This window comes from Emys orbicularis, chromosome 3, assembly GCF_028017835.1.
Source record: "Emys orbicularis isolate rEmyOrb1 chromosome 3, rEmyOrb1.hap1, whole genome shotgun sequence".
NCBI lineage: Eukaryota > Metazoa > Chordata > Testudines > Emydidae > Emys > Emys orbicularis.
In genome coordinates, this window is record NC_088685.1 from 127719660 (window position 1) to 127743946 (window position 24287).

The window sequence follows — 24287 nt, forward strand, 5'->3', positions numbered from 1 at the left end:
GAAATAGCCAATGATGAATTTGTCCAGAATAAATCACACCAAACCAACCTAATTTCCTGCTTTGACAGGGTTACTGGCCTAGTGAATAGGTGGAAAGAAGAACAGGAGTACTTGTGGCACCTTAGAGACTAACAAATTTATTAGAGCATAAGCTTTCGTGGGCTACAACCCACTTGAAGTAGATGTGATATATCTTGATTTTTGTAAGGCTTTTTTTGACACAGCCCCATATGATATTCTCATAAGCAAACTAGGGAAATGGGGTTGAGATGAAATTACTAGAAGATGAGTATGCAATTGGTTGAAAGGCCATACTCAAAAGAATAGTTATCAGTGGTTTGCTGTCAAACTGGGAGTGGATATCTAGTGGGATCCCACAGAGATCAGTGCTGGGGCTGGTACTATTCAATGTTTTCATTAATGACTTTGAAAATGGAGTGAAGAGTTTGCTTATGAAATCTGAAGATAACACCAAACTGGGAGGGGTTGCAAACACTTTAGAGGACAGGATTAGAATTCAAAAACGACTGACAAATTAGAGAATTGGTCTGAAATCAGTAAGACGAAATTTAATTAAAACAAGGACAAAGAACTTCACTTAGGAAGGAAAAATCAAATGCACAACTACAAAATGGGAATAACTGGCTAGATGGCAGTAATGCTGAACAAGATCTGGGGATAATAGTGGATCACAAATTGAACATGTGTCAACAATGTGATGCAGCTGCCAAAAAGGCTGTCATTATGGGGAATATTAACAGGACTGTTAGACATGGGAGGAAATTGTCCCACTGTACTCTGCACTGGTAAGGCCTCAGCTGGACACCATAATTTAGGAAAGATGTGGATAAATTGGAGAGTCCAGAGGAGAGCAACAGAAATGATAAAAGGTTTAGAAAATCTGTCCTATGATGAAAGGTTAAAAAAACTAAGCATGTTTAGTCTTGAGACAAGAAGACTGAGGAGGAACCTGATAACAGCCTTCAAATATGGTAAGGGCTGTTATAGAGAGGACAGTGATCAATTGTTCTCCATGTTAGCTGAAGATAAGACAAAAAGCCTGCTTAATATGCAGAAGGGAGATTTAAATTAGATATTAGGAAAAACCTTCTAACTATAAGGGTAGTTAAGCTCTGGAACTAGCTTCCACAGGAGGTTGTGGAATTCTCATCATTGGACATTTTTAAGAACAGGTTGGACAAACAACTGTCAGGGATAGTCTAGGTTTCCTGTCCTGCTTCAGAGCAGGGGGCTGGACGTGAGGTCCCTTCCAGACCTTCATTTTAATGATTTTATTACGTCTATTTGTAGATACACAGACTTCAACCAACTTTGCATGCAGTGAAGCCTGAATGCAGTGGCACATACGTCACTGAATGACAGTGTCACTGAATGCAGTATGCAGGAGGCCATACATCCCAGCAATCTGAGGAAGTCTCTTACTGATGTCTGTAGATGAGCTTGTAGCTAATTGACAAGATCCACTATGTTGTCAAAAGTATCTTGAGGTGAATAATCCTTTGCTGTGGTGAAGTCTAGTATTGCCTGTATGAATTCTATCCTCTGGGTAAGCACTGACTTCTCTTTATTGACTCTGAGATCTAGTGAGGTGAAAAGTTGGAGTATCTGGTGATTGTGGAGATTTCCCTTGAATTAACCAATCAATCATCGAGGTATGGAGAAACTTTGATTCCTGGTTTCTAAGGTAAGCCGCCACCACTACAATGCATTTGATGAAGTCCCTTAGCGCTGTTAATAGCTGAGGTAGCACTCTGTCTTGATGATGGAAATTCCTCACATGGAATCTCAAGTATTTCCTGTGAACAGGATGGATTCCTATGTGAAAATAGGTATCTTGGAGGCTGAGAGCTGTGAACCAATCTAGGGAGGGGATTATAAAGGCCAGAGTTATTATCCTGAACTTGAAGCTGCAGATACATGTGTTTAGCCATATTAAGTCCAGAATTAGGTATTAGCCCTCCATTTTCTTCAGTAAATAGCCTTCCTTCTGTATTTTAGAGGCACTCAGACCACTGCTCTGTGGCTTATAAGTGACTCCCCTCTTCATATAACAGGCTGTCATGACAGAGGTCCCTGAAATGAAAGAGGGTAGGGAAGGTCTGGAATTATATAGAATACTCCACCCTCCACAATCTCTAAGACTTAAAGATCTGTAATGATAATGTTCTAGGTCCTTCCAAAATAAAATAAATGGTACTCAATAAAATAAGAGGGCAGTGAAAAGATCTTCCTGAAGATGTACACAGCTCCCCACCACCGAGTCAAATTGACTGCCTTGCTGATGGTGTTATAGAGTAAGTCCCTGATGAAGAAGAGGCAGATGGAGACTATCTCTGATACCTCTTTCTCCTTACAAGAGGTTAAGATGACCTCCGATGAGCGTAATAGCTCTGTTAAGAATAGGGCTATGACTTTCTCCTCTAAGCAGGTGGTTAGACATCTAAAGATCTCAATGTTGCTCAAGAATATTCAAATGAGCATAGAGCCTCATCGGTCTTAATATTAAATAAGTGACAGCCTTCAAACAGAACATCTTTTATTGTTGTCTGTACCTCCGTAGGCGTGCCAGAAAACTGTAACCTTCAGGATCTCCTGAGGCCATGGAACCTCAGAGACAAGAGACTTAAATTCTTCCCTGCTGTGATGATGAAATTTGTCTATGAATTTAGAAGCACTGTCCCAATTCAAATAATCCTATTTTGTGGTCACTTCTAACCCTATCTGTGACACTCTGTACCTCAAAGCAGCACCCTGGAGCCCCCATATTCACCACTGTGATATGATTATGATAGGTTTTGTACAAAGTATGCCTTGTGAGGTATCATTTGAGATGTCATGATCTGTTGAACATTACCATCCTGTTGAATTATGTGCATTACCATTGTATCTGAACTTATGAAATTTTGCTGTGTGTGTGTTACTGAAATATATTGAGAGGCTGAGAGATGCCCACAGCTGGCCTTTCGGTGGCAGCAAAGGAGCAACTAACACCTTCATGAGAGATTTACATTAGGCAATGTGTTGATGGCCCATTAAGGAGAATCCGCTCTCTCGGTGAGCTGCTCCTGAAGCACTTAGACAATGGGGATTGCTTAACTCAGCAGGGGACATAGAACATGTGATCCCTGACTCCATGTTTAAGACAATAACTTTCCATGCTCATGGATTGGGATGGTATAAATTGGAGTCTGTGACATCAGCCCAGGGCCTCTCTCCTACTCCTCCTGCTCTGAAGGCAACAAGAACATTTACTAGAAAAGCCCTTGCATTGGAGAGACAGGTCCCAGGCTGAGCACAGAATTAAGCCTGAGTATTAAGAACTGTGGATTGCTTACAACACCTAGTGGGGTGAGAAACTGCTTGATTCAAATCTTACCTAATCTGAAAAAATGTAGAATTTAGACTGCAAATTAATTTTTATTTCTTATGTAACCAACTTTGGCCTCTATGCCTACCACTTATGATTAAGACTAAGATTTTGTCACGGTTATTTTTTACTAAAAGTCATGGACAGGTCACGGGCAATAACCAAATATTCACGGAAGACCATGCATGGAGTGTTTCTGCCCAAAAGTTCAATTTTTCCAGAAAATTAAGAGCACGTAAACCAAAAGGGTTATTCACTCAAATTGTTTTGCAACCTTAATGATAGCATTTACTGTCAAGTGTATGCTATAATATACAAAAAATTAATTGCAAGCTGAATTTGTATGGAATGGATCTGCTGTTTAATTGCCTTCCTATGTAGATTAATATTCAATACACCAGTTACATCATGGCATGCCTCCATCTGTCCACACATTGAGTTTGCAGCTCTTCATGCTTACTTTGAGAGAAACTAGTTAACCTTTCTGCCTAATTTTCTTGGAATTAATTATACACACACACAGAGACACACACACACATACACACACACACACCAGAATGTTGCAAAATTTCAATTTTAGAGACAATTCCAGGTTTAGGAAAGAAGAGATAAAACTCAGCCAACGTCTAGAAGGCACCACTGGATGTCCTTCACATGCACTTAAATATGAAATGGAGCTGCAGATTATGTTACAAATCATATGTATAAGTATGTGAATCACAGATGTGAAAGATCCTAATGTAACCAAAGCAGGAAGTGTCAATGCTTCAATTTTTCTGCTTTGTGATATATTACAGTGGTTCTTAACCTTTCTGTGCAGCTAGCCTGCACATTCCTAAAATTGATCCTCAAGAATAAATGTTAGAGTGTCTTCTTTCTGTTTGTCTTAGTTCTAGGATAATTTGTTCTCTTCATATTTCTTTTAGTTTGTGTTCCTCTCATTTGTTTTGCATGCCTCAGAATTGTCTGTTATTTTGTTGTGTCTCTGTTCAATATTTTGTTCTGAGTTGTTACTAGATAGATCATTTGCTATGATAAGTGAAGTTATAAGGTCTTTCTTCTCTTTTCCTGAATTGTTGTATTCAGTCTTTTGTGTGTATTTTTTTCATATGCATTTTTCCATTCTCTTTTGGGGTCTTCTGTTTTCTTCTTTTTAGTGCCAAGGGTAGAAAGGGAAATTTGAGAATGTTGTGAAGGCCAAAACCATAATGGGGTTCAAGAAAGAATTAATTCAAGAAAGTTCATGGGGGATAGGTCCATCAATGGCTATTAGACAAGGTGGTCAGGGATACAACTCAATGCTCTGGGTGTCCCTAGCCTCTGATTGCCAGAAGCTGGGTGTGGATGACAAAGGCTGGATTACTCAATGATTGCCTGTTCTTGTCTTTCTTCTGAAGCACCTGACACTGGCCACTGTCAGAAGATAGGATACTGGTCTAGATGGACCATTGCTCTGACCAAGTATAGCCATTCTTATGAGAAGGAAAAACAGTTGGCGTGCATTACAATGGTGCAAGTCATATTTTGCACACATGACTACAGGCTTCCAAGAACAACCTTAATTTCAAAGAATTGAGCAATTTGGAGTAGTTTTAAAATATAAATATCTGCCTGTACAACTCCACAGAGCCAAGAATGTGTACAACCACACCTCCCCTGCATAGCAAAGAGAATTTTCAAAGCCCAATAGTGAGCATTTTTTCAACTCTGAGCTGCATATTACTTACATATGGAAGGCAATCCCTTATTTCTGAACTCCTTTCCATTGTGCTCAACAGCATTTGCTTACTGTAGGTATATGGTAAACTACATAATAGTAAATATGAAAGAATCAACACATGTATGAAAAGGCAATCTAGATGTTCAAGTAATCCTCTAAACTTGTATAATAATATTTTTCTATAGCTACTGGGCAGAGATTTAAGTATATACAAAATCTGTCATGTCCAATTATATCTTCATTTTATTGTTGTCAAGATACACTGTAAGATTTCACTCATTCCAAAATTTCATACTTATCAAGCTTTATGCAACTCATTCAGAGTTTGCATTTGCAGCTAAACATCAGAAGAAAAACATACAGGAGTGACTGCTTCTCATTATAATAGCATCCTTAGGATGTATTCAATATGTTAGTTTCTTAAAAGATTATGATTTTTTGCCATTACAGCTAATATATAGCATATGTGGCTTTCTTTCAGAAATAAAAATAGTCTTTTTGGCTTATGTTTATCTAAAACATTTTCCTTTGCAAAGTCCAAAATGGAATAGCTGAAGTATTTTTGTATGTACAATGGTCCATTTAGGGCAATTGCTTCTGAAGCCTTGGCAGGTCCTACTCATAATTTAATCTACAGGATATTTTATTAACAAATATGTATAATTAATAACATTTCTCCTGTTATTTATTAATTGTGGTTTCCTCATCTGTAGACTGGGGAGTGTAATATTTTCCTATCTTACAAGAAGGCTGTGATCATTAATGAATGTTTGTATAACGTTTTGAAAATATAAAAAGTGTTATATAAATGCAAATTAATAATAATTTGAAGGAAATATTTTCTCTTTTCCTTGGTTACAGTTGTTCAGATGTCACCTGACCAGCATGAAGGTTGCTGACAGGCATATTTATTTGCCTGATTTTGTAAATAGCTCCAGCCTTTTTCCATCTAATTTTTGCGAAGTCCTGAAATGGCAATATAATGCCACTCAGGCAAATCTGCACCCCTCTCCCCAAACAGTTTGAAAACACATTCATGAGTACACCTAAAATCTGGATTTGGACATTCAATAAATATGCAAAAATATGCTTCCTTATTGGGCCAATGGAAATCACAATTATTGTTTCTGGAACTTTTAATTTTATCTCCTTCAAAATGTTACTTATAAAAAATTTTGTTAGATTTAAGAAAAACCTGGCTCAAAATCAGAGACTTCTAGTTATTTCTCACAAAAATATAGAGAAAATATGTAACAATCTATGCATTGACTTCACGTTTCAAGGAAAACCAAGGTTTATTGACCCTAAAGTTGCCAACTGTCTAATCACACAAACCCAAACACCCTTGCCCCGCCCCTGCCCCTTCTCACTCCATCCCCCTTCCCTCCGTTGCTTGCTTTCCCCCACCCCAGCAGGGGGTTGTGATATGGGAGGGGGTGTGGGCTCTGGGTTGGGGGTGGGGCCCAGGGTTTCAGAGTGTGGGAGGGGGCTCGGGCTGAGCCTGGGGCAAGAGGTTAGAGTGTAGGAGGGGGGGCAGTTTTGGGTGCTGAAAAGGGCTCAGGGCTGGGGCAGGGGGTTGGGGTGTGGGAGGGGATGTGGGGTGCGGGCTCCAGCCAGGCGGTGCTTACCTCAGGCAACTCCCGGAAGCAACCGGCATGTCCTGTGGCTCCTAGGCCAGGCGGCTCCGCGCACTACCACTGCCTGCAGGCACTGCCCCTGTAGCTCCCGTTGGCCATGGTTCCCAGCCAATGGGAGCTGTGGAGCCAGTGCTTGGGGTGGGGGCAGTGTGTGGAGCCTCCATGATTGCCCCTGTGCCTAGGGGCCGCAGGGACATGCCAGCCGCTTTTGGGAGCCGCACGGAGCCAGCCATCCCCGCTGCTCCACCAACCGGATTTTTGGCCTATTAAAATCTTCCAGATTGCTTTCAATAGCAACCGGGAGATTGAGGCCAATTCCAGGAGACTTCTGGCCAATCCGGGAGGGTTGGCAACCCTAATTGACCCTCAAGGTCAATATTTACCTTGTCTTTGTTAACTGGTTGTCTCAATACAACTTGAAGCTTACTTCCACAGAAGTCACCATTATTATAATTTTTTCATATCACACCCAAGTGTGTGAACAAGCATCATAAGATAATGGCAGTAGAAAAATTCTAGGCAAACCAAAATAACTTACACTTTAAACTGCCATGTTCTCTGAACTGAAACACTATCCACAACTTTATGCCACATTTGAGCACTCATATTCTTAGCTCACACCATAACCTACATTTCACACTGAAGATCATTCCCTGTACATATCCTGGCCTGTTGTAGAAAATCATCCTTTGCACAGGGTGGCAAGACACTATTGTGATCTAAAATAATGATTTTCCTGGTAGCAGCAAAGTATTTACTAATTTGTAAGAAGTCTGACTCAAATTAGTCCATTAGTGGTTACTAGCCTATTCTGCACCCCATCCCCCAAAGCTCTCCCTACAGATATAGTACACACTTATGGTTCTATTGGGTATCACAGTTCCCATGAGTATCAGTCAAAATAAAAAAACCCAAACCTTTAGCTTGACACACAAACTTGATACACAACAGCATTTTTCTGTATGTGTAGATAGATTATAAATATAAATACTATGTTGTGTATCTATTATGGTTGCACTATACCTAAAACAAAAAACACAAAAGTAAATGAATGAACAACGAAGGCACCTAATAGTACATACCCACCACTCCTTCTCATTAACACTGGCATCTCACCACTAGAACAATCACTATACACCAAAGAAAATACACTGCATCTTAACTCTGCACACATAATAAGGCCATCCATGCAGTACCACCTTTCACAAACTCCTTAGCACCATGACCATAAACAGACCAGATTCACCCACTACTATCCTTTCTGCATTGTTTTAGAAAATCATATTCACCCGTATGTGGGAAAGTGGCAATATTCCATATATTTAAAATGGAGAATATTATTCGAACTAGTATTTAAAAAAAAACAAAAACAAAAACAAAAACAAAAACTATTTATTGCTGCATATACCAAGCAAAATCAGGCTTTCCCCCCAACCTACTGTACCGCAACCTTGTGTACTATTTGCTACTGTGATCCAGAACTTTACTAGAATTACTTCTTTCCAAGTATCTCCTTCGCATTGACTCTCTGATGTCTGGATGATGTTTTCCCCCCAATGAATTTATTCACATTTTTCCAGAAAAAATATTGTTATTGCCTGTCAATATTTTTTCCTGGTAATTTTTATTCTCTTCATTCCTCAGTGTTTGCAACAATCTGGTTTAATTTCATCTGCAGACCTAGGTTCCAATGTTGCAAACTACTGAAAAAGCAAGGACCTTTCAACTCACAGCTCCACTAAGTTCAAAAGGGTTCCAGGTATCTATTCCCGTACAACAGCTTGTAGGACTGAGGCATTAGTTAACAAGTTGGTTATCAACAAGTCCAGGTCATTAAAAGGAGAAGAGCTCCGTGTAGCTCTAAGTCTGTCTCTTTCGCAATAGAAGTTGATCCAATAAAAGATATTACCTCACCCACCTTGTCTCTCTAATGTTAAGTATAAATTAAGCCTAATACTGATCCTGCAGCAGTGCAAGACACCTCCCCATAATTCAACACATTGCTTTTTATCATTACCCTTTGCTTACAATCCATGTGTCACTGCTCATATCCAAACCCTTTTTAATTCATGTTGCATGTAGGAATTTGCGAGGTAACGTACCAACTATTTTACTGAAGGCTACATATTATGTGTTGCATAACCTTCTTTCAGTATTTTAGCAATTTTAGAGGCAAGAAACCAAATTATGTTCTCAATAAACTTGCACTGATGTAACGAAGATTAATGCTTGGCCCAAATGTTCATATTTATTCATTTTCAGTTACAAATATTGGACTAAACTTCCACAAATGAATATCAGTACATTCAACCAGAAATAGCTAAAGGCTAGAAACATAAGGAATTCTTAGTCTTTTTTTTTACTTTATTAAAAATTGTGCAACCTTGACGTGTAAGCTACAAAATACAAGTTTTAAAAAATGAAGCTGGTTCCTGTATAAAACCAATCTCCAATCTGTTTAACATTAATGTTTAATCACAATTAATAAGATTTTACCTTCCTGTCTGTTGTTTTTTCTCTTCAGCCATTTTTCCACTGTCTCAGCACTTACACTTTCTGACACAAATTCATCCAGTACCTGGGGGTGAAGAGAAAGATAGGCCTTCACTTTTTCATCTGTCAAACCTGCAAAAGAGCAAAAGAGAATATTAACTGATTATATTATCATCACATTATTCCTTATAGTAATGCTTAGAGACCCCAGTCTGGATCAGGGCTCCCAATTGTGCCAGGGTCTGTAAAAATACAAATGTACACATGGTTCCTGATCTGAAGGTAGGGTTGCCAACTTTCTACTCACACAAAATCAAACACCTTCGCCCCGCCCCCTGCCCTGCCCCTCTGCCGAGGCCCCGCCCATGTCCTGTCCCTTCTCCGAGGTCCAGCCCCTGCTCACTCCATTCCCCCCCTCCCCCATCGCTCGCTCTCCCCACCCTCACTTACTCGCTCATTTTCACCAGGAGGGTATCAGGGGTGCAGGCTCTGGACAGCACTTACCTCAAGCAGCTCCTGGAAGCAGCTGGCAGGTCCCCCCTCCAGCTCCTATGCAGAGCAGCAGAGGTGCAGCCAGGCAGCTCTGCGCACTGCCCCATCTGCAGGCGCCGCCACCACAGTTCCCGGCCAATGGGAGCTGTGGGGGTGGTACTTGGGGTGGGGGCAGCGTGCAGAGCCCCCTGGCTACCCCTACACATAGGAACCAGAGAAGGGACATGCCAGATGCTTCCCCGGAGCTGCGTGGCATGGAGGCTAGCAGGGAGCCTGCCAGCCCCGCTGCACAGCGTCGCCAACCGGACAGTCAACGGCCCGGTCAGCGGTGCTGACCCAAGCCTCCAGGATCCCTTTTTGACCAGGTGTTTTGGTCAAAAACTGGACACCTGGTCACCCTACCTGAAGCGTTTAAAATCTAAGACAGGAAATGACATGCAAAGAGTGGGAAAAGGGGAAATGGATCCATTCATGGAATATATTCCCACTGTAAGAACAACACACAAAGGCTGTTACGGGTGTTGTGGGACAAAAGTATAGGCAGGAAATCAAGGCTGGAATCCCTGGTGCAGTGATATAGGAGACATGTAGGCAGGTTTGAAGGGAAATGGGAAGGCAGTGGAGAAATTTTAGGGGCAGTATGATCTAAGCAAGAGGATCTTAGCAGATGCATTTTGTTGGATTGGAGAGAGGGGATGTGAGAGGAGGAAACTGCAGTAGGTGGGGCATAAAGGCCTAAATGGGATTTTTTGAAGCAAGGACAGAGATTTTAGAGACATTATAGAGGAACAACCAGCAACCTTTGGACACAGCCAGGGGGTGTAGGGTAAAGAAGAGTAAGGAGTCAAAGATCACCACTGGGTTACAGGCCTGAATGACAGGATGGCTGGTGATAGCATCATCAGTGACACAGAAAGGGAGAGTAGGGATGGTTTTGAATGACAAATCAAGAGTTCAGTTTTGGCCAGGCTGAATGTAAGCTAACAGTGAGACATTCAGGATGATTTAATTGGAGAGACAGGCTGAGATGTGGGGTTGGATGGAGGTAGGTGGTCAGGGGTAAACATGTCTCATATACACTGCCAAACTCAGTGTCATCACTTAAACAGCAACAAGAGCAATAACTACAATAAAATGTAACATCAAAATTAGGTGGGAACTTAAAAAGGAAAAAAGTTACAGATGTAGCTTTAGAAGCAGAAGCAATATTCTAACCAACAGGCAACCATTATTTTAGAAATTCAGTTATCATGCTATGATTATACTGAAGGGTACATTTCTTTACATCTAACAACAGGAAACCAGTGGTATGTATTTTAGAAAATGCAGGACAACCAAAAGGCCAAATCAGAAAGTCTATGATATGTGAAATTCCTGATATCACAAACCTACTGCACTATTCAAAAGTCCACTTAATGTAACTACTCACTTCAGGGATGTGCAAGTGAAATGAAGCTAAAATTTTTCAAGGGAGAATAGGAAACAAATGTAACTGCCTTGAGAGAGATACATGTTTTCGCAAACAGAAGGCATACTGAATGCAGAAGTGTTAATTAGTTCTGCTGGGGACTGAAGTAACAACTGCAGTAACTCCTTAACTACTGCTTCTCCTCCAGAGTTGTGTGTACATAAACATATTTTCAGTGCAACTGTGAATTAACAACAGAGTTAGCACAAGTAACGAAAAAGCAGATCAGCATTAGACAAACGTGAAACTCTCCTCAAACAGTATTAAGTGCGTTTTGAGAATGCCGACACAATACCGAAACACTGATGCTTCTTTTCATATTTCTTGCTTAGTACAGTGTTAGAATGCACTGAAAAATATCTTCAGTCAGTGAGATTATAAATTGTAATATTCTATAGCAATTTTAAAAATATTATAGCTAGTGTCTTTCAGAATGAAAATATTTGGCAAGTAATATCAAAATACAAAAACAAACAGCATTGACATAATTTTGTACTGTCCAGATTCACTAACACTGAATGTTGGAGCTACAACACACCAACACTAGATCAGCCACATCAGGCCACTAGTACCACATTTACTACAGATCATACCACTAGTACCAAATTAGTGCAAAATCTCAGTCCACCTAATCCAATAGCAATCAGTACTTGATGCAGCAGGCAATAGTTTCAAAATACCAACAGTCCATGTTTGCACAATTTAAGTTAGACCACTTAGCGAGGTGCTTGATTTTCATTAGTGATGAGCAGTTGGAACTCTCATTTAAGTCAATGAGAGCAGCAAATGCTCAGCAACTCAAATTCAGGTTACTTCTTTGGATGCCTAACCTTAGGCACCATATTTTAAATTTATACCATAATGCATCTACCATAATCCAGATGTGTATGCTCTGCATGGATTAAAAACTCTTTCAACTGATGTAGATAATCAGCTCACGTCCTCAAGAATTAGATTTGATTACCTATATATAAGTTTTGTAACCGGCTGCACAAAGAAATACATAATAATATTTTGGCATATAAAGTCCTGGCATTCTTATAGGACAACATGTTTTAATTTGATAATATATTTATAGTAATGATGTATAACAAATGTTTTGGAGATTCAGTTCAGTTAAGCATCAGAAAGTTGTTTGAACTTAGCCAAAGCTCTCCGGTCTAAAAATATGACTCTTAACTCATTAGTACAGTCTGTGTCACAAAATGCCTGCTATTTCCGGGTTATATGCAGATTGCAACTACAGAAAAAATAGCATTTTGCAGTACTCCTGCTTCTGACCAAAACTAGAAATTGGGAGGCATGTAAAAAATAAAAAATAAAATAACTCCTACAAGGTTTGATTTGAATTTTAAGTGAAAGTTCAGGTCTCCTCACATTTATCTGAACTAGTCAGCTAACTCTTAAATTTACATTGCAACGTAATGTTAAAAAATTATTAACTATGGCTCAATCTTGTAAATCATTACTTATGAGTAAAGCCCTACTTAACTTGAGATATTGCGGAAATTGCAGATTCTGCAATATTAGGTTTCCACCACAGTTTTGACAGTGGGGGCCCCCGCTCTGAGCCCCAGGCGGCTGACAGCAGAAAATCGCAGAAAAGTAATAATGGGCTTTATTATTGCCACAAATAATAAAGTCCATTATTACTGATCTGCTATTTTCCATGGTTTATCCACAACTCAGCCACAATTTTTTTTGACAATCATCCTGCAATTCAAGTAGGACCTTACTTATGAATATAGTCCTTATTCCTTGCCTTCCAAGAAAATGTACATGTGCTTTAAACTTTTATAGGATCAAGCCCTATGTTAACACTTCCCATCATTCAGTAAAATGTCCACATGAACTAAGAGCTTACATCTACATTCCATAGATTTAACTATAACTTAAAAACTAATTTTGTCCGAAATGTCTTGCAACTTCAGCTACCCTGTGCTGAGGCTTCTGTTTTAACCTCATGGGGACACATGAGTCTTTCAGTCAATAGGAGAATTCCAGCAGTAATCCAAAAGGAGCACACCTGCATTTGGCTAAGCTGTACATGTCCAGACTTGGCCTCTTTTGTGTGTGTGTGTCAGACAATTAGAAAAAATAGAATAGAATTTAGAACCTATAATTGCAGATAAACCTCTCTTTAAATGTGGCAAAGCCTTAATTATCAGTGCTCTTAAAATATCCTTTTCTGTAATACAAAAATATGTATTTTTACATTAAAAATATTTTTTCAATTTCTCTCCACCTCCACCCAAACTTACAGCATATGTAAATTAAATGAACTTCATTCACCTATATGAATTAGAATTTACACTTGCAGATCTTTTGGAAGATACCCTGAATGAAATCTTAGATCTCACTGACTTCAGTGGAGCCAGGATTTCATCCATGTTGTTAGCAATTCTGGCAATGAACATTTTAAAACTATGTAAACAGCATTTTACAGAAAACATCTCTCCAGAACTTTGTTTCTATTTGATGAGCTCACAAAGCTTCACAGACCAGTTTCCTCCAAGGACGTGCATTGGTTCTTCTGGCAGAAAATAATGAGCATTCTCATTTCCTGAAAACAATTCTATCCTCCAACAATGCAGGGATAGTATCAAGAGGGACTATCACTCAGGAGACCTGAACTTGGGCCGCTAGCTTACTATACACAAAGCCAGAGCACACAGAAAGGTTTGGAACAACTGATTCTTCTGGGAATTAAAAGGAAAACTTGCATCTCAGTTGACCATTCAATGGTTCCCTATACGCATTAGACTTTGCCTTGCTGATTCATACATAACCTGTTGAATGAATTAAAAAAAAAAAAAAAACCACAATGCATCTTTCTTCCAACTCCCATTTTTCCTCTTTTTAGGTGATGACCCTATATTTTGGTGCTGACATCCCTTGTTGCAGTCTGCTAATCCCCTGTTACATACATGTTAACGATTTGTTCTGGTTTTGTGATTAAACAATGACAATTATAATAAAACTAAAACACAAAAAGGACACACGTATCAGATAAGCACTTTCTTTCCCTCAGAACAAACTACAAGCAGGGAAACTCTGCAGGGCCTACCCTCTGCTTGTGCTAGGTCAGCAGCTACTAACTTCCTGACCAGCACATTTGTTTAGGTTCTCTTTGTGGCGCTCACTTAGAAATGTTCCCTTAGGCCATGCCATCCAATTCATAAAGTTAATTCATATGTGGGGAAACCATCAATCAGAAGGACTTTTATTTTCCCCTGGCTATTGCTGTCCTAATAGTCACCACATCACAACATCACGGTTGTATAAATGACAACTTTCACATGAGTTTTACACACTGTTGTGCACTATGTGTCATTCAGGTTAGCTTGTTTATTCGATGGTCAGGAAGAGATTAACATTTTTGGAACCCTGTAAAACGAAGAAGGGAGAGAGGAAATAGCATGGTTTTTACTAAGACAATGCCTTGATCCGCAATAGTGGTATTTATCACTGACGAGGGATAACCTCTGTTGGAATTGGTTTATCCAGTAGCGTTCGGGCAATATCCATCAGGGAAGAGAGAAAGAAAAGGGATAAAAAGATGATTTTTCATAGTATTTTTCTACTTTGATTTGACATGGTTAGGGTGTTAGTTGTGGCCTACTCATATAGTGACTATAAAGATTTGGATATTGTGTCCAGTGCAGTCAGGTGTACAGTTAAGGTATGATCTGTTCCCTAATCTGGCACCAATGCCTACACAGTCTATAAGGATAGATTTTTTTTTTTTAATTTAACTTCCTGGCCTTCAATGGAACAGGCAAAGGGGCAACATTTTTATTCTTGGCACAAGGCAACAGAAACCACTGAATTTAACATTACAATTCTCTTTATATTAAGGCAGAATTAGGGATGAAGTCTTTCCTCCTCTTCTTCCTATTTTTTTAACTAATTATAGAAAATCGGAACATACATGTTTTTCTAGTATTACTATTTAATGACAGAGTTTAGTTTTCTAAGCACAAAAGTTGGAGCCAAGAATCTGAGTGTTAAGTCTGCCTCTGCAATTTTCTTTTTCTTTGGCCTTAGGCCTGTCACTTAAAGTGCAAAACTTCAGTTTCCTCATCTGAAAAGCAGAGAGAAATCTTACAAAGTTATTGTGATGATTAGAAAAGTTAGTGAATTAAAGCACTTTAAAGATGAATAGCACTGAAAGTACATGCTATAACGGCTAAGCGTTAATATTATCCTTTATTTCTGATTCCATCATTCTACTGGCACTAGAACATTGGGGCCAACGGCATAACTAGAACTTGGATTCTGTTGCTAGTAGTTGTACGACTCTCTACTTTAAAAAAAAAAGAAAGTATGGTATGAATTGTAGTATTGAATCATAGAATCATAGAATATCAGGGTTGGAAGGGACCTCAGGAGGTCATCTAATCCAACCCCCTGCTCAAAGCAGGACCAATTCCCACCTAAATCATCCCAGCCAGGGCTTTGTCAAACCTGACCTTAAAAACCTCTAAGGAAGGAGATTCCACCACCTCCCTAGGTAACCCATTCCAGTGCTTCACCACCCTCCTAGTGAAAAAGTTTTTCCTAATATCCAACCTAAACCTCCCCAACTGCAACTTGAGACCATTACTCCTTGTTCTGTCATCAGGTACCACTGAGAACAGTCTAGATCCATCCTCTTTGGAACACCCTTTCAGGTAGTTGAAAGCAGCTATCAAATCCCCCCTCATTCTTCTCTTCTGCAGACTAAACAATCCCAGTTCCCTCAGCCTCTCCTCATAAGTCATGTGCTCCAGCCCCCTAATCAGTTTTGTTGCCCTCCGCTGGACTCTTTCCAATTTTTCCACATCTTTCTTGTAGTGTGGGGCGCAAAACTGGACACAGTACTCCAGATGAGGCCTCACCAATGTCGAATAGAGGGGAACGATCACGTCCCTCGATCTGCTGGCAATGCCCCTACTTATACAGCCCAAAAGCCGTTAGCCTTCTTGGCAACAAGGGCACACTGTTGACTCATATCCAAGCTTCTCATCCACTGTAACCCCTAGGTCCTTTTCTGCAGAACTGCTTCCTAGCCATTCGGTCCCTAATCTGTAACAGTGTATGGGATTCTTCCGTCCTAAGTGCAGGACTCTGCACTTGTCCTTGTTGAACCTCATCAGGTTTCTTTTGGCCCAATCCTCTAATTTGTCTAGGTCCCTCTGTATCCTACCCCTACCCTCCAGTGTATCTACCACTCCTCCCAGTTTAGTGTCATCTGCAAACTTGCTGAGAATGCAGTCCACGCCATCCTCCAGATCATTAATGAAGATATTGAACAAAACCGGCCCCAGGACCGACCCCTGGGGCTCTCCACGTGAAACCAGCTGCCAACTAGACATGGAGCCGTTGATCACTACCAGTTGAGCCCGACGATCTAGCCAGCTTTCTACCACCTTATAGTCCATTCATCCAATCCATACTTTTTTAACTTGCTGGCAAGAATACTGTTGGAGACCGTATCAAAAGCTTTGCTAAAGTCAAGGAATAACACATCCACTGCTTTCCCCTCATCCACAGAGCCAGTTATCTCCTCATAGAAGGCAATTAGGTTAGTCAGGCACGACTTGCCCTTGGTGAATCCATGCTGACAGTTCCTGATCACTTTCCTCTCCTCTAAGTGCTTCAGAATTGATTCCTTGAGGACCTGCTCCATGATTTTTCCAGGGACTGAGGTGAGGCTGACTGGCCTGTAGTTCCCCGGATCCTCCTTCTTCCCTTTTTTAAAGATGGGCACTACATTAGCCTTTTTCCAGTCATCCGGGACCTCCCCCAATCGCCATGAGTTTTCAAAGATAATGGCCAATGGCTCTGCAATCACATCCGCCAACTCCTTTAGCACCCTCAGATGCAGCGCATCCGGCCCCATGGACCTGTGCTCATCCAGTTTTTCTAAATCGTCCCGAACCACTTCTTTCTCCACAGAGGGCTGGTCACCTTCTCCCCATACTGTGCTGCCCAGTGCAGCAGTCTGGGAGCTGACCTTGTTCGTGAAGACAGAGGCAAAAAAATCATTGAGTACATTAGCTTTTTCCACATCCTCTGTTACTAGGTTGCCTCCCTCATTCAGTAAGGGGCCCACACTTTCCTTGACTTTCTTCTTGTTGCTAACATACCTGAAGAAACCCTTCTTGTTACTCTTAACATCTCTTGCTAGCTGCAACTCCAAGTGTGACTTGGCCTTCCTGATTTCACTCCTGCATGCCTGAGCAATATTTTTATACTCCTCCCTGGTGATTTGTCCAATCTTCCACTTCTTGTAAGCTTCTTTTTTGCGTTTAAGGTCAGCAAGGATTTCACTGTTAAGCCAAGCTGGTCGCCTGTCATATTTACTGTTCTTTCTACACATTGGGATGGTTTTTTCCTGTAACCTCAATAAGGATTCTTTAAAATACAGCCAGCTCTCCTGGACTCCTTTCCCCCTCACGTTATTCTCCCAGGGGATCCTGCCCATCAGTTCCCTGAGAGAGTCAAAGTCTGCTTTTCTGAAGTCCAGGGTCCGTATTCTGTTGCTCTCCTTTCTTCCTTGTGTCAGGATCCTGAACTTGACCATCTCATCGTCACTGCCTCCCAGCTTCCCATCCACTTTTGCTTGCCCTACTAATTCTTCACGGTTTGTGAGCAGCAGGTCTAGAAGAGCTCTGCCCCTAGTTGGTTCCTCCAGCACTTGCACCAGGAAATTGTCCCCTACACTTTCCAAAAACTTCCTGGATTGTCTGTGCACCTCTGTATTGCTCTCCCAGCAGATATCAGGGTGATTAAAGTCTCCCATGAGAACCAGGGCCTGCGATCTAGTAACTTCTGCTAGTTGCCGGAAGAAAGCCTCGTCCACCTCATCCCCCTGGTCTGGTGGTCTATAGCAGACTCCCACCACAACATCACCCTTGTTGCTCACACTTCTAAACTTAATCCAGAGACTCTCAGGTTTTTCTGCAGTTTCATACCGGAGCTCTGAGCAGTCATACTCCTCTCTTACATACAATGCAACTCCCCCACCTTTCCTGCCCTGCCTGTCCTTCCTGAACAGTTTATATCCATCCATGACAGTACTCCAGTCATGTGAGTTATCCCACCAAGTCTCTGTTATTCCAATGACATCATAGTTCCTCGACTGTGCCAGGACTTCCAGTTCTCCCTGCTTGTTTCCCAGGCTTCTTGCATTTGTGTATAGGCACTTTAGATAACTCACTGATTGTCCCGCTTTCTCAGTCTGAGACAGGAGTCCTCCCCTCTTGCACTCTCCTGCTCGTGCTTCCTCCCGGTATCCCATTTCTCCACTTACCTCAGGGCTTTGGTCTCCTTCCCCCGCTGAACCTAGTTTAAAGCCCTCCTCACTAGGTTAAATTAATGGAGATATCCTATCTCCTAGAACTGGAAGGGACCTTGAAAGTCCAGCCCCCTGCCTTCACTAGCAGGACCAAGTACTGATTTTACCCCAGATCCCTAAGTGGCCTCCTCAAGGATTGAACTCACAACCCTGGGTTTAGCAGGCCAATGCTCAAACCACTGAGCTATCCCTCCCCCGAATCTGAGCTATCCCTCCCCCCAATGAAAGTTTGGTTTGCAAAAGATTGTCTGAGAACCTCCACTTCTCCACATAAAATCCTGAACATTTTATTAGCTCCCACTTTTCATTTGCAGTGACTACAAAGCAAACCCCAAAATGGATTTTTGAACTCACTGCTCAAAACTGGATTCTGTTTCATCTAGTATCCAGTGTTAGTAAATAATCAAGAGCTTCACTAAACCAAACAGCAAATCCATAACAGAGTACATGCTATTGGCTTTAATGAGAAAGATTTATACGATCTGAAGAGAAACCAGAGCCTGCACAAGAGAAATGAAGTGGACTTCTTGTAGCAATTGGGAGTACTACACAAGTGGAATATGTCCACAGAATCAGTTTCACTGCAACTCAAGTAAGTCTCCTGTTCACTATAACCCTTTTCAAAATGTCAGTCCCTCACAGAGTTTAAATAATTAATAAGATTTGATACAATGAATGTGAGCAAATGCTTCAGTCACAGTGAGCTCAGCAATAGTTCACTCACAGCCTAGGAAATTCTTATTGAGAGAGGAATGTTGGCCATAACAATGGAGCTATCTTTATACTTTTTTTTAAAAATGCAACATGAACCTCTAAATTCCACCTGAAAAATCACACAGTCACAGAAAGGATCTTGAATTAACATTTCATATGGAATAATGAACCTGTAAATACAGCCAAGACCCTCACCAATACTTCAGTGTTAGAAGCAGAGGGTATCAGTGCAAAGAGTTTTTGAGATGTCTGAAGTCAGAACAAAATGTTTCAAATGAAATGCAGATATTTCCACTTCAATCTGGTGACCAGAAAATAAAGAATAAAGCAAAGCCAGAGGACGAAGCTTACAGAATAGGAAGACTAATGCAACAAATATATGGGCACTCTCCCAGTTGATAAACACAATACTCATAATTTCTATGGTAGAATTTAGGAGAGACAGGATCTCTAAATACTGTCATAGTCTTATATACAGCAGTCCCCCTCAAGATGCCCACAAAATATTTCTTGGAAAGTTGGTCTGTATGAACATTTTAGTTTGTCAAGTGCAAAACACTATCACTTTAACTTAAAAGACCATCGTATATTCAGCAAGTATGACAAGGTTTATCCTTTAGTAAGAAGATGCCTTAAAAACTAAGTTTACAGATTTAAATTAACTCTATCATATATGAACTTGAAAAACACAGTGGCAACTGAGTATGAAACGGGATTTCTTTAAAATAGGAGTGGAGGGGAGGTAAGATTTACAAAGAGAATGAAATCTTTCATTCCTGCAACCTCCAAAAAAATAAAAATCCTTCCTTCATTTGGAATTTACAATGACACAAAAAATATCAAAATTACATTTCTGCTATTAAGTGTATTCTAAGCCATATAAAAAAAACATAAGTTCCTTAGACATTTTATTAGTTTCATTTTCATTAACAGCTCAATTCTGGGACTCTTACACACACTGTGTATCACTTTGCTCAGGGAGTATCCTCACTGAACTCAGTGTAAAGTACTACTCACTTCCACCATGAATAGGTGGAAGAACTGGGCCCTATAGCTGCACTTTAAAAATCTGCTGTGTTTGGCACCAAGGCCTGGTCTACACTAGGAGTTTATGTCGAATTTAGCGCCGTTACATCGAAGTAACTCTGCACCCGTCCACACCACGAAGCTATTTAGTTCGACATAGAGGTCTCTTAAATTCGACTTCTGTACTCCTCCCCAACGAGGGGAGTAGCGCTAAATTCGACATGGCCATGTCGAATTAGGCTAGGTGTGGATGGAAATCGACGCTAATAGCTCCGGGAGCTATCCCATAGTGCACCACTCTGTTGACGCTCTGGACAGCAGTCCGAGCTCGGATGCTCTGACCAGCCACACAGGAAAAGCCCCGGGAAAATTTGAATTCCTTTTCCTGTCTGGGCAGTTTGAATCTCATTTCCTGTTTGGACATCGTGGTGAGCTCAGCAGCACTGGCAACGATGCAGAGCTCTCCAGCAGAGATGGCCGTGCAATCTCAGAATAGAAAGAGGGCCCCAGCATGGACTGATCGGGAAGTCTTGGATCTGATCACTGTGTGGGGCGATGAGTCCGTGCTTTCCGAGCTGCGCTCCAAAAGACGGAATGCAAAGATCTAGGAGAAGATCTCTAAAGCCATGGCAGAGAGAGGATACAGCCGGGATGCAACGCAGTGCCGCGTGAAAATCAAGGAGCTGAGACAAGGCTACCAGAAGACCAAAGAGGCAAACGGACGCTCCGGATCCCAGCCCCAGACATCCCGTTTCTACGAGGCACTGCATTCCATAGGTGCGGCCGCCACCACTACCCCGCCACTGACCGTGGACTCTGAGGATGGGATATTGTCCACGGCCGCTTCCTCGGACATGTTAGCGGACGCGGAAGCTGAGGAAGGAGATGAGGAGGACGAGGCAGTCGACAGCGCTTACAACGCTGATTTCCCCGACAGCCAGGATCTCTTCATCACCCTTACAGAGATCCCCTACCAACCGTCCCCAGCCGTTAACCCGGACACAGAATCAGGGGAAGGATCAGCCAGTAAGTGTGTTAAACATCTAAACATTTATTTTTAACAGAACAGGAATATTAACAATAATAACAATGGGTTTTTCATGATTAGTTTGCCCTAGGCGCTTAACGTTTCAGTCCTGGGCAGTGCAACTATTGAAAAAAAATCTAACAATGTCCGGTTTAGCATGATTGTTCTGCCCAAGCCGCTCTACTGTTTAGTCCCTGCCAGTGCAGCTACAGTAAAATGCGGTCTATATGTCCGGGGATAGAGCTGAAATCCTCAATGGACATCTCCACGAAGCTCTCCTGGAGGTAATTGGAAAGCCTTTGCATCAGGTTCCTGGGGAGAGCGGCCTTATTGGGTCCTCCGTAGTAGCAGACATTTCCGCGCCAGGAGACAAGCAAGTACTCCGGGATCATTGCCCTGCAGAGCATGGCGGCATACGGCCCTGGTCTTTGCAGGCTTTCCCGAAGCATTCTTTCTTTTTCCGTCTCTGAAATCCTCATCAGAGTGATGTCGCTCATGGTGACCTGCTTTGAATTAGGTAGGGGAATGTTAGTATTGGGACTGCTTGCCCGTTCCTTTACAGAACTGTAACCGGCGGTTTACAGCCACGCGGTGGAGGCGGGAGAGGGGCAGCATACAGGGATCTTTCCCTGGGACAGCCGCGAGGGGGTGGGACAGGGGCAGAGTTCATGCTTGCCGGATTGCTGGCAGCAGGGACTGGCATTGCTTTCAATGTGAAAGGAGGCCAGCGCTACTATTAAAGTTTTAAGCAGCCACAAGTCTACGGCTTACCATGTCGGCCTGCTACACAAATTCCGGTGTCCTGCCCCGCTTCTCTGATCTGCACTGCAAGACCCCAGGCACTGAATGCGAAGGCCGAAAATTCGACCTTGTCCTGAGTGCGCATGTGATAGGTGCTGTGCATGGTCTTGTTCACAGAGAAAGACTATGTTCTTTGTTCACAACTAAATTTATCTTTCGGAGGAATTCACTCCCTTTTTCCCATTCCCACAGCTGCGACTGTCTCCCGACCTAGCCTGGCATCACACTCCCAGAGGCTAGCGCAGATTAGGCGTAGGAAGAAGAGGACACGGGAGGACATGTTCTCGGAACTTATGGGCTGCTCCCGAGCCCAGGCAGCACAGCAGACCCAGTGGAGGGATAACTTGTCCCAAATGCACCGATCACACATGGAACGGGAGGAGAGGTGGCGGCAGAAAGACCAGCAGGCGACTCAAACGCTGCTTGGACTAATGAGGGAGCAAACGGACACGCTCCGGCGCCTTGTGGATGTTCTGCAGGACCGGAGGCAGGAGGACAGAGCCCCGCTGCAGTCTATCTGTAACCGCCCTCCCCCGCCACCAAGTCCCATACCCCCCTCACCCAAAGTCCAAAGAAGGAGGGGCGGCAGAGTCCGTGAAAACTCTCACTCCACACCTGCAGACTGCTCTAGTACTAGAAGGCTCTCATTCCCCAAAATTTGACAAGTCCTTTCCTTCCCGCCTCACACAAGCCCCCGTCCAAGTTTCACCCCCCAGTTTCATGTGTAGTTGCTAATAAAAAATACGTTTCTGTTAATTACTGTTTCCATCATGTTCTTTTGGAGGAGAGTCTGTCTGAAGGGGGGGAAGGGGGTTGGTAATTGGACAGGACAGTCACCTTTAGCAGGGTACAGAGGCGGGGGCAGGTCCAGCAGCAGGGCACATACACAGTGCAGTCACTAGTTACCCTGGTCAGTCTGGGAGGTGGTTTTCATGTTCTGGGGGGGGGGGGGTTGCTCTGTGACTTTGTGGCGGGGGAGGGCAGTTACAGATCTTATGCAGCGGTCCTTATCCTGGATCACAGAGCCACGCAGCAGGGGATCTGTAACCATCCTCCCCCTGCCACAAAGTCGCATAGCCCCCACACACACACAGTCCCGATCAGGAGGGGTGGCAGGCTCCGTTGAAACAACCAGTCCACCACTGCGGAGCCTGTCATTCCTGGAGTTTAGAAGCGTCATTTGCATCACTACACTACACCCGCTCCCCACCACAGTCTGCGTCCCAGGTTTAAAACATTCCCGCGAAAACAGTAATAAAGAAAACGGTGTTCATTAACAAAATTGAAGTGATTTTATTTTTAAACGTGTGTTGGAAGGGGGTGAAGGGGGTATGTAACTGGAGAGGATAGTCAACATTAACTGGGTAAAGAAACGGGGGCAGGTTCAGCTTCTCTGTACACAAACTTAAAAGTCACAGGTTACCCTGCTCACTCAGAAACCTAGCTTTCAAAGCCTCCCGGATGCACAGCGTGTCCCGCTGGGCTCTTCTAATCGCCCGGCTGTCTGGCTGGGCGTAATCAGCAGCCAGGCTATTTGCCTCAACCTCCCACCCCGCCATAAAGGTCTCCCCCTTGCTCTCACAGAGATTGTGGAGCACACAGCAAGCTGCAATAACAATGGGGATATTGGTTTCACTGAGATCACAGCGAGTCAGTAAGCTTCTCCATCTCCCCTTGAGACGGCCAAAAGCACACTCCACCACCATTCTGCACTTGCTCAGCCGGTAGTTGAAGAGTTCTTTTTCAGTGTCCAGGGCGCCAGTATAGGGCTTCATGAGCCAGGGCATTAGCGGGTAGGCTGGGTCCCCGAGGATGACTATCGGCATCTCCACATCCCCAAGAGTTATTTTGTGGTCCGGGAAGTAAATACCTTCCTGCAGCCGTCTAAACAGACCAGCGTTCCTGAAAACACGAGCGTCATGAACCTTGCCCGGCCATCCAACGTTGATGTTTGTAAAACGTCCCCTATGGTCCACCAGTGCTTGCAGCACCATTGAAAAGTAGCCCTTTCTGTTAATGTACTGGCTGGCCTGGTGGTCCGGTCCCAGGATAGGGATGTGAGTTCCATCTATAGCCCCACCGCAGTTTGGGAATCCCATCGCGGCGAAGCCATCTATGATGACCTGCGCGTTTCCCAGGGTCACTACCTTTGAGAGCAGTACCTCAACGATTGCGTTGG

At 42.5% G+C, this 24287-nt stretch overlaps 1 protein-coding gene across 1 annotated transcript in view; it reads right to left on the reverse strand.

The window, feature by feature from the left end:
* Window positions 1-24287, reverse strand: part of PDE10A (phosphodiesterase 10A) — a 309295-nt gene that overhangs the window by 155138 nt on the left and 129870 nt on the right. Inside the window, exon 2 of the mRNA XM_065401635.1 lies at window positions 9242-9370. Coding sequence (XP_065257707.1) covers window positions 9242-9370 — 129 coding nt within the window. The remainder of the gene's footprint in view (window positions 1-9241; window positions 9371-24287) is intronic.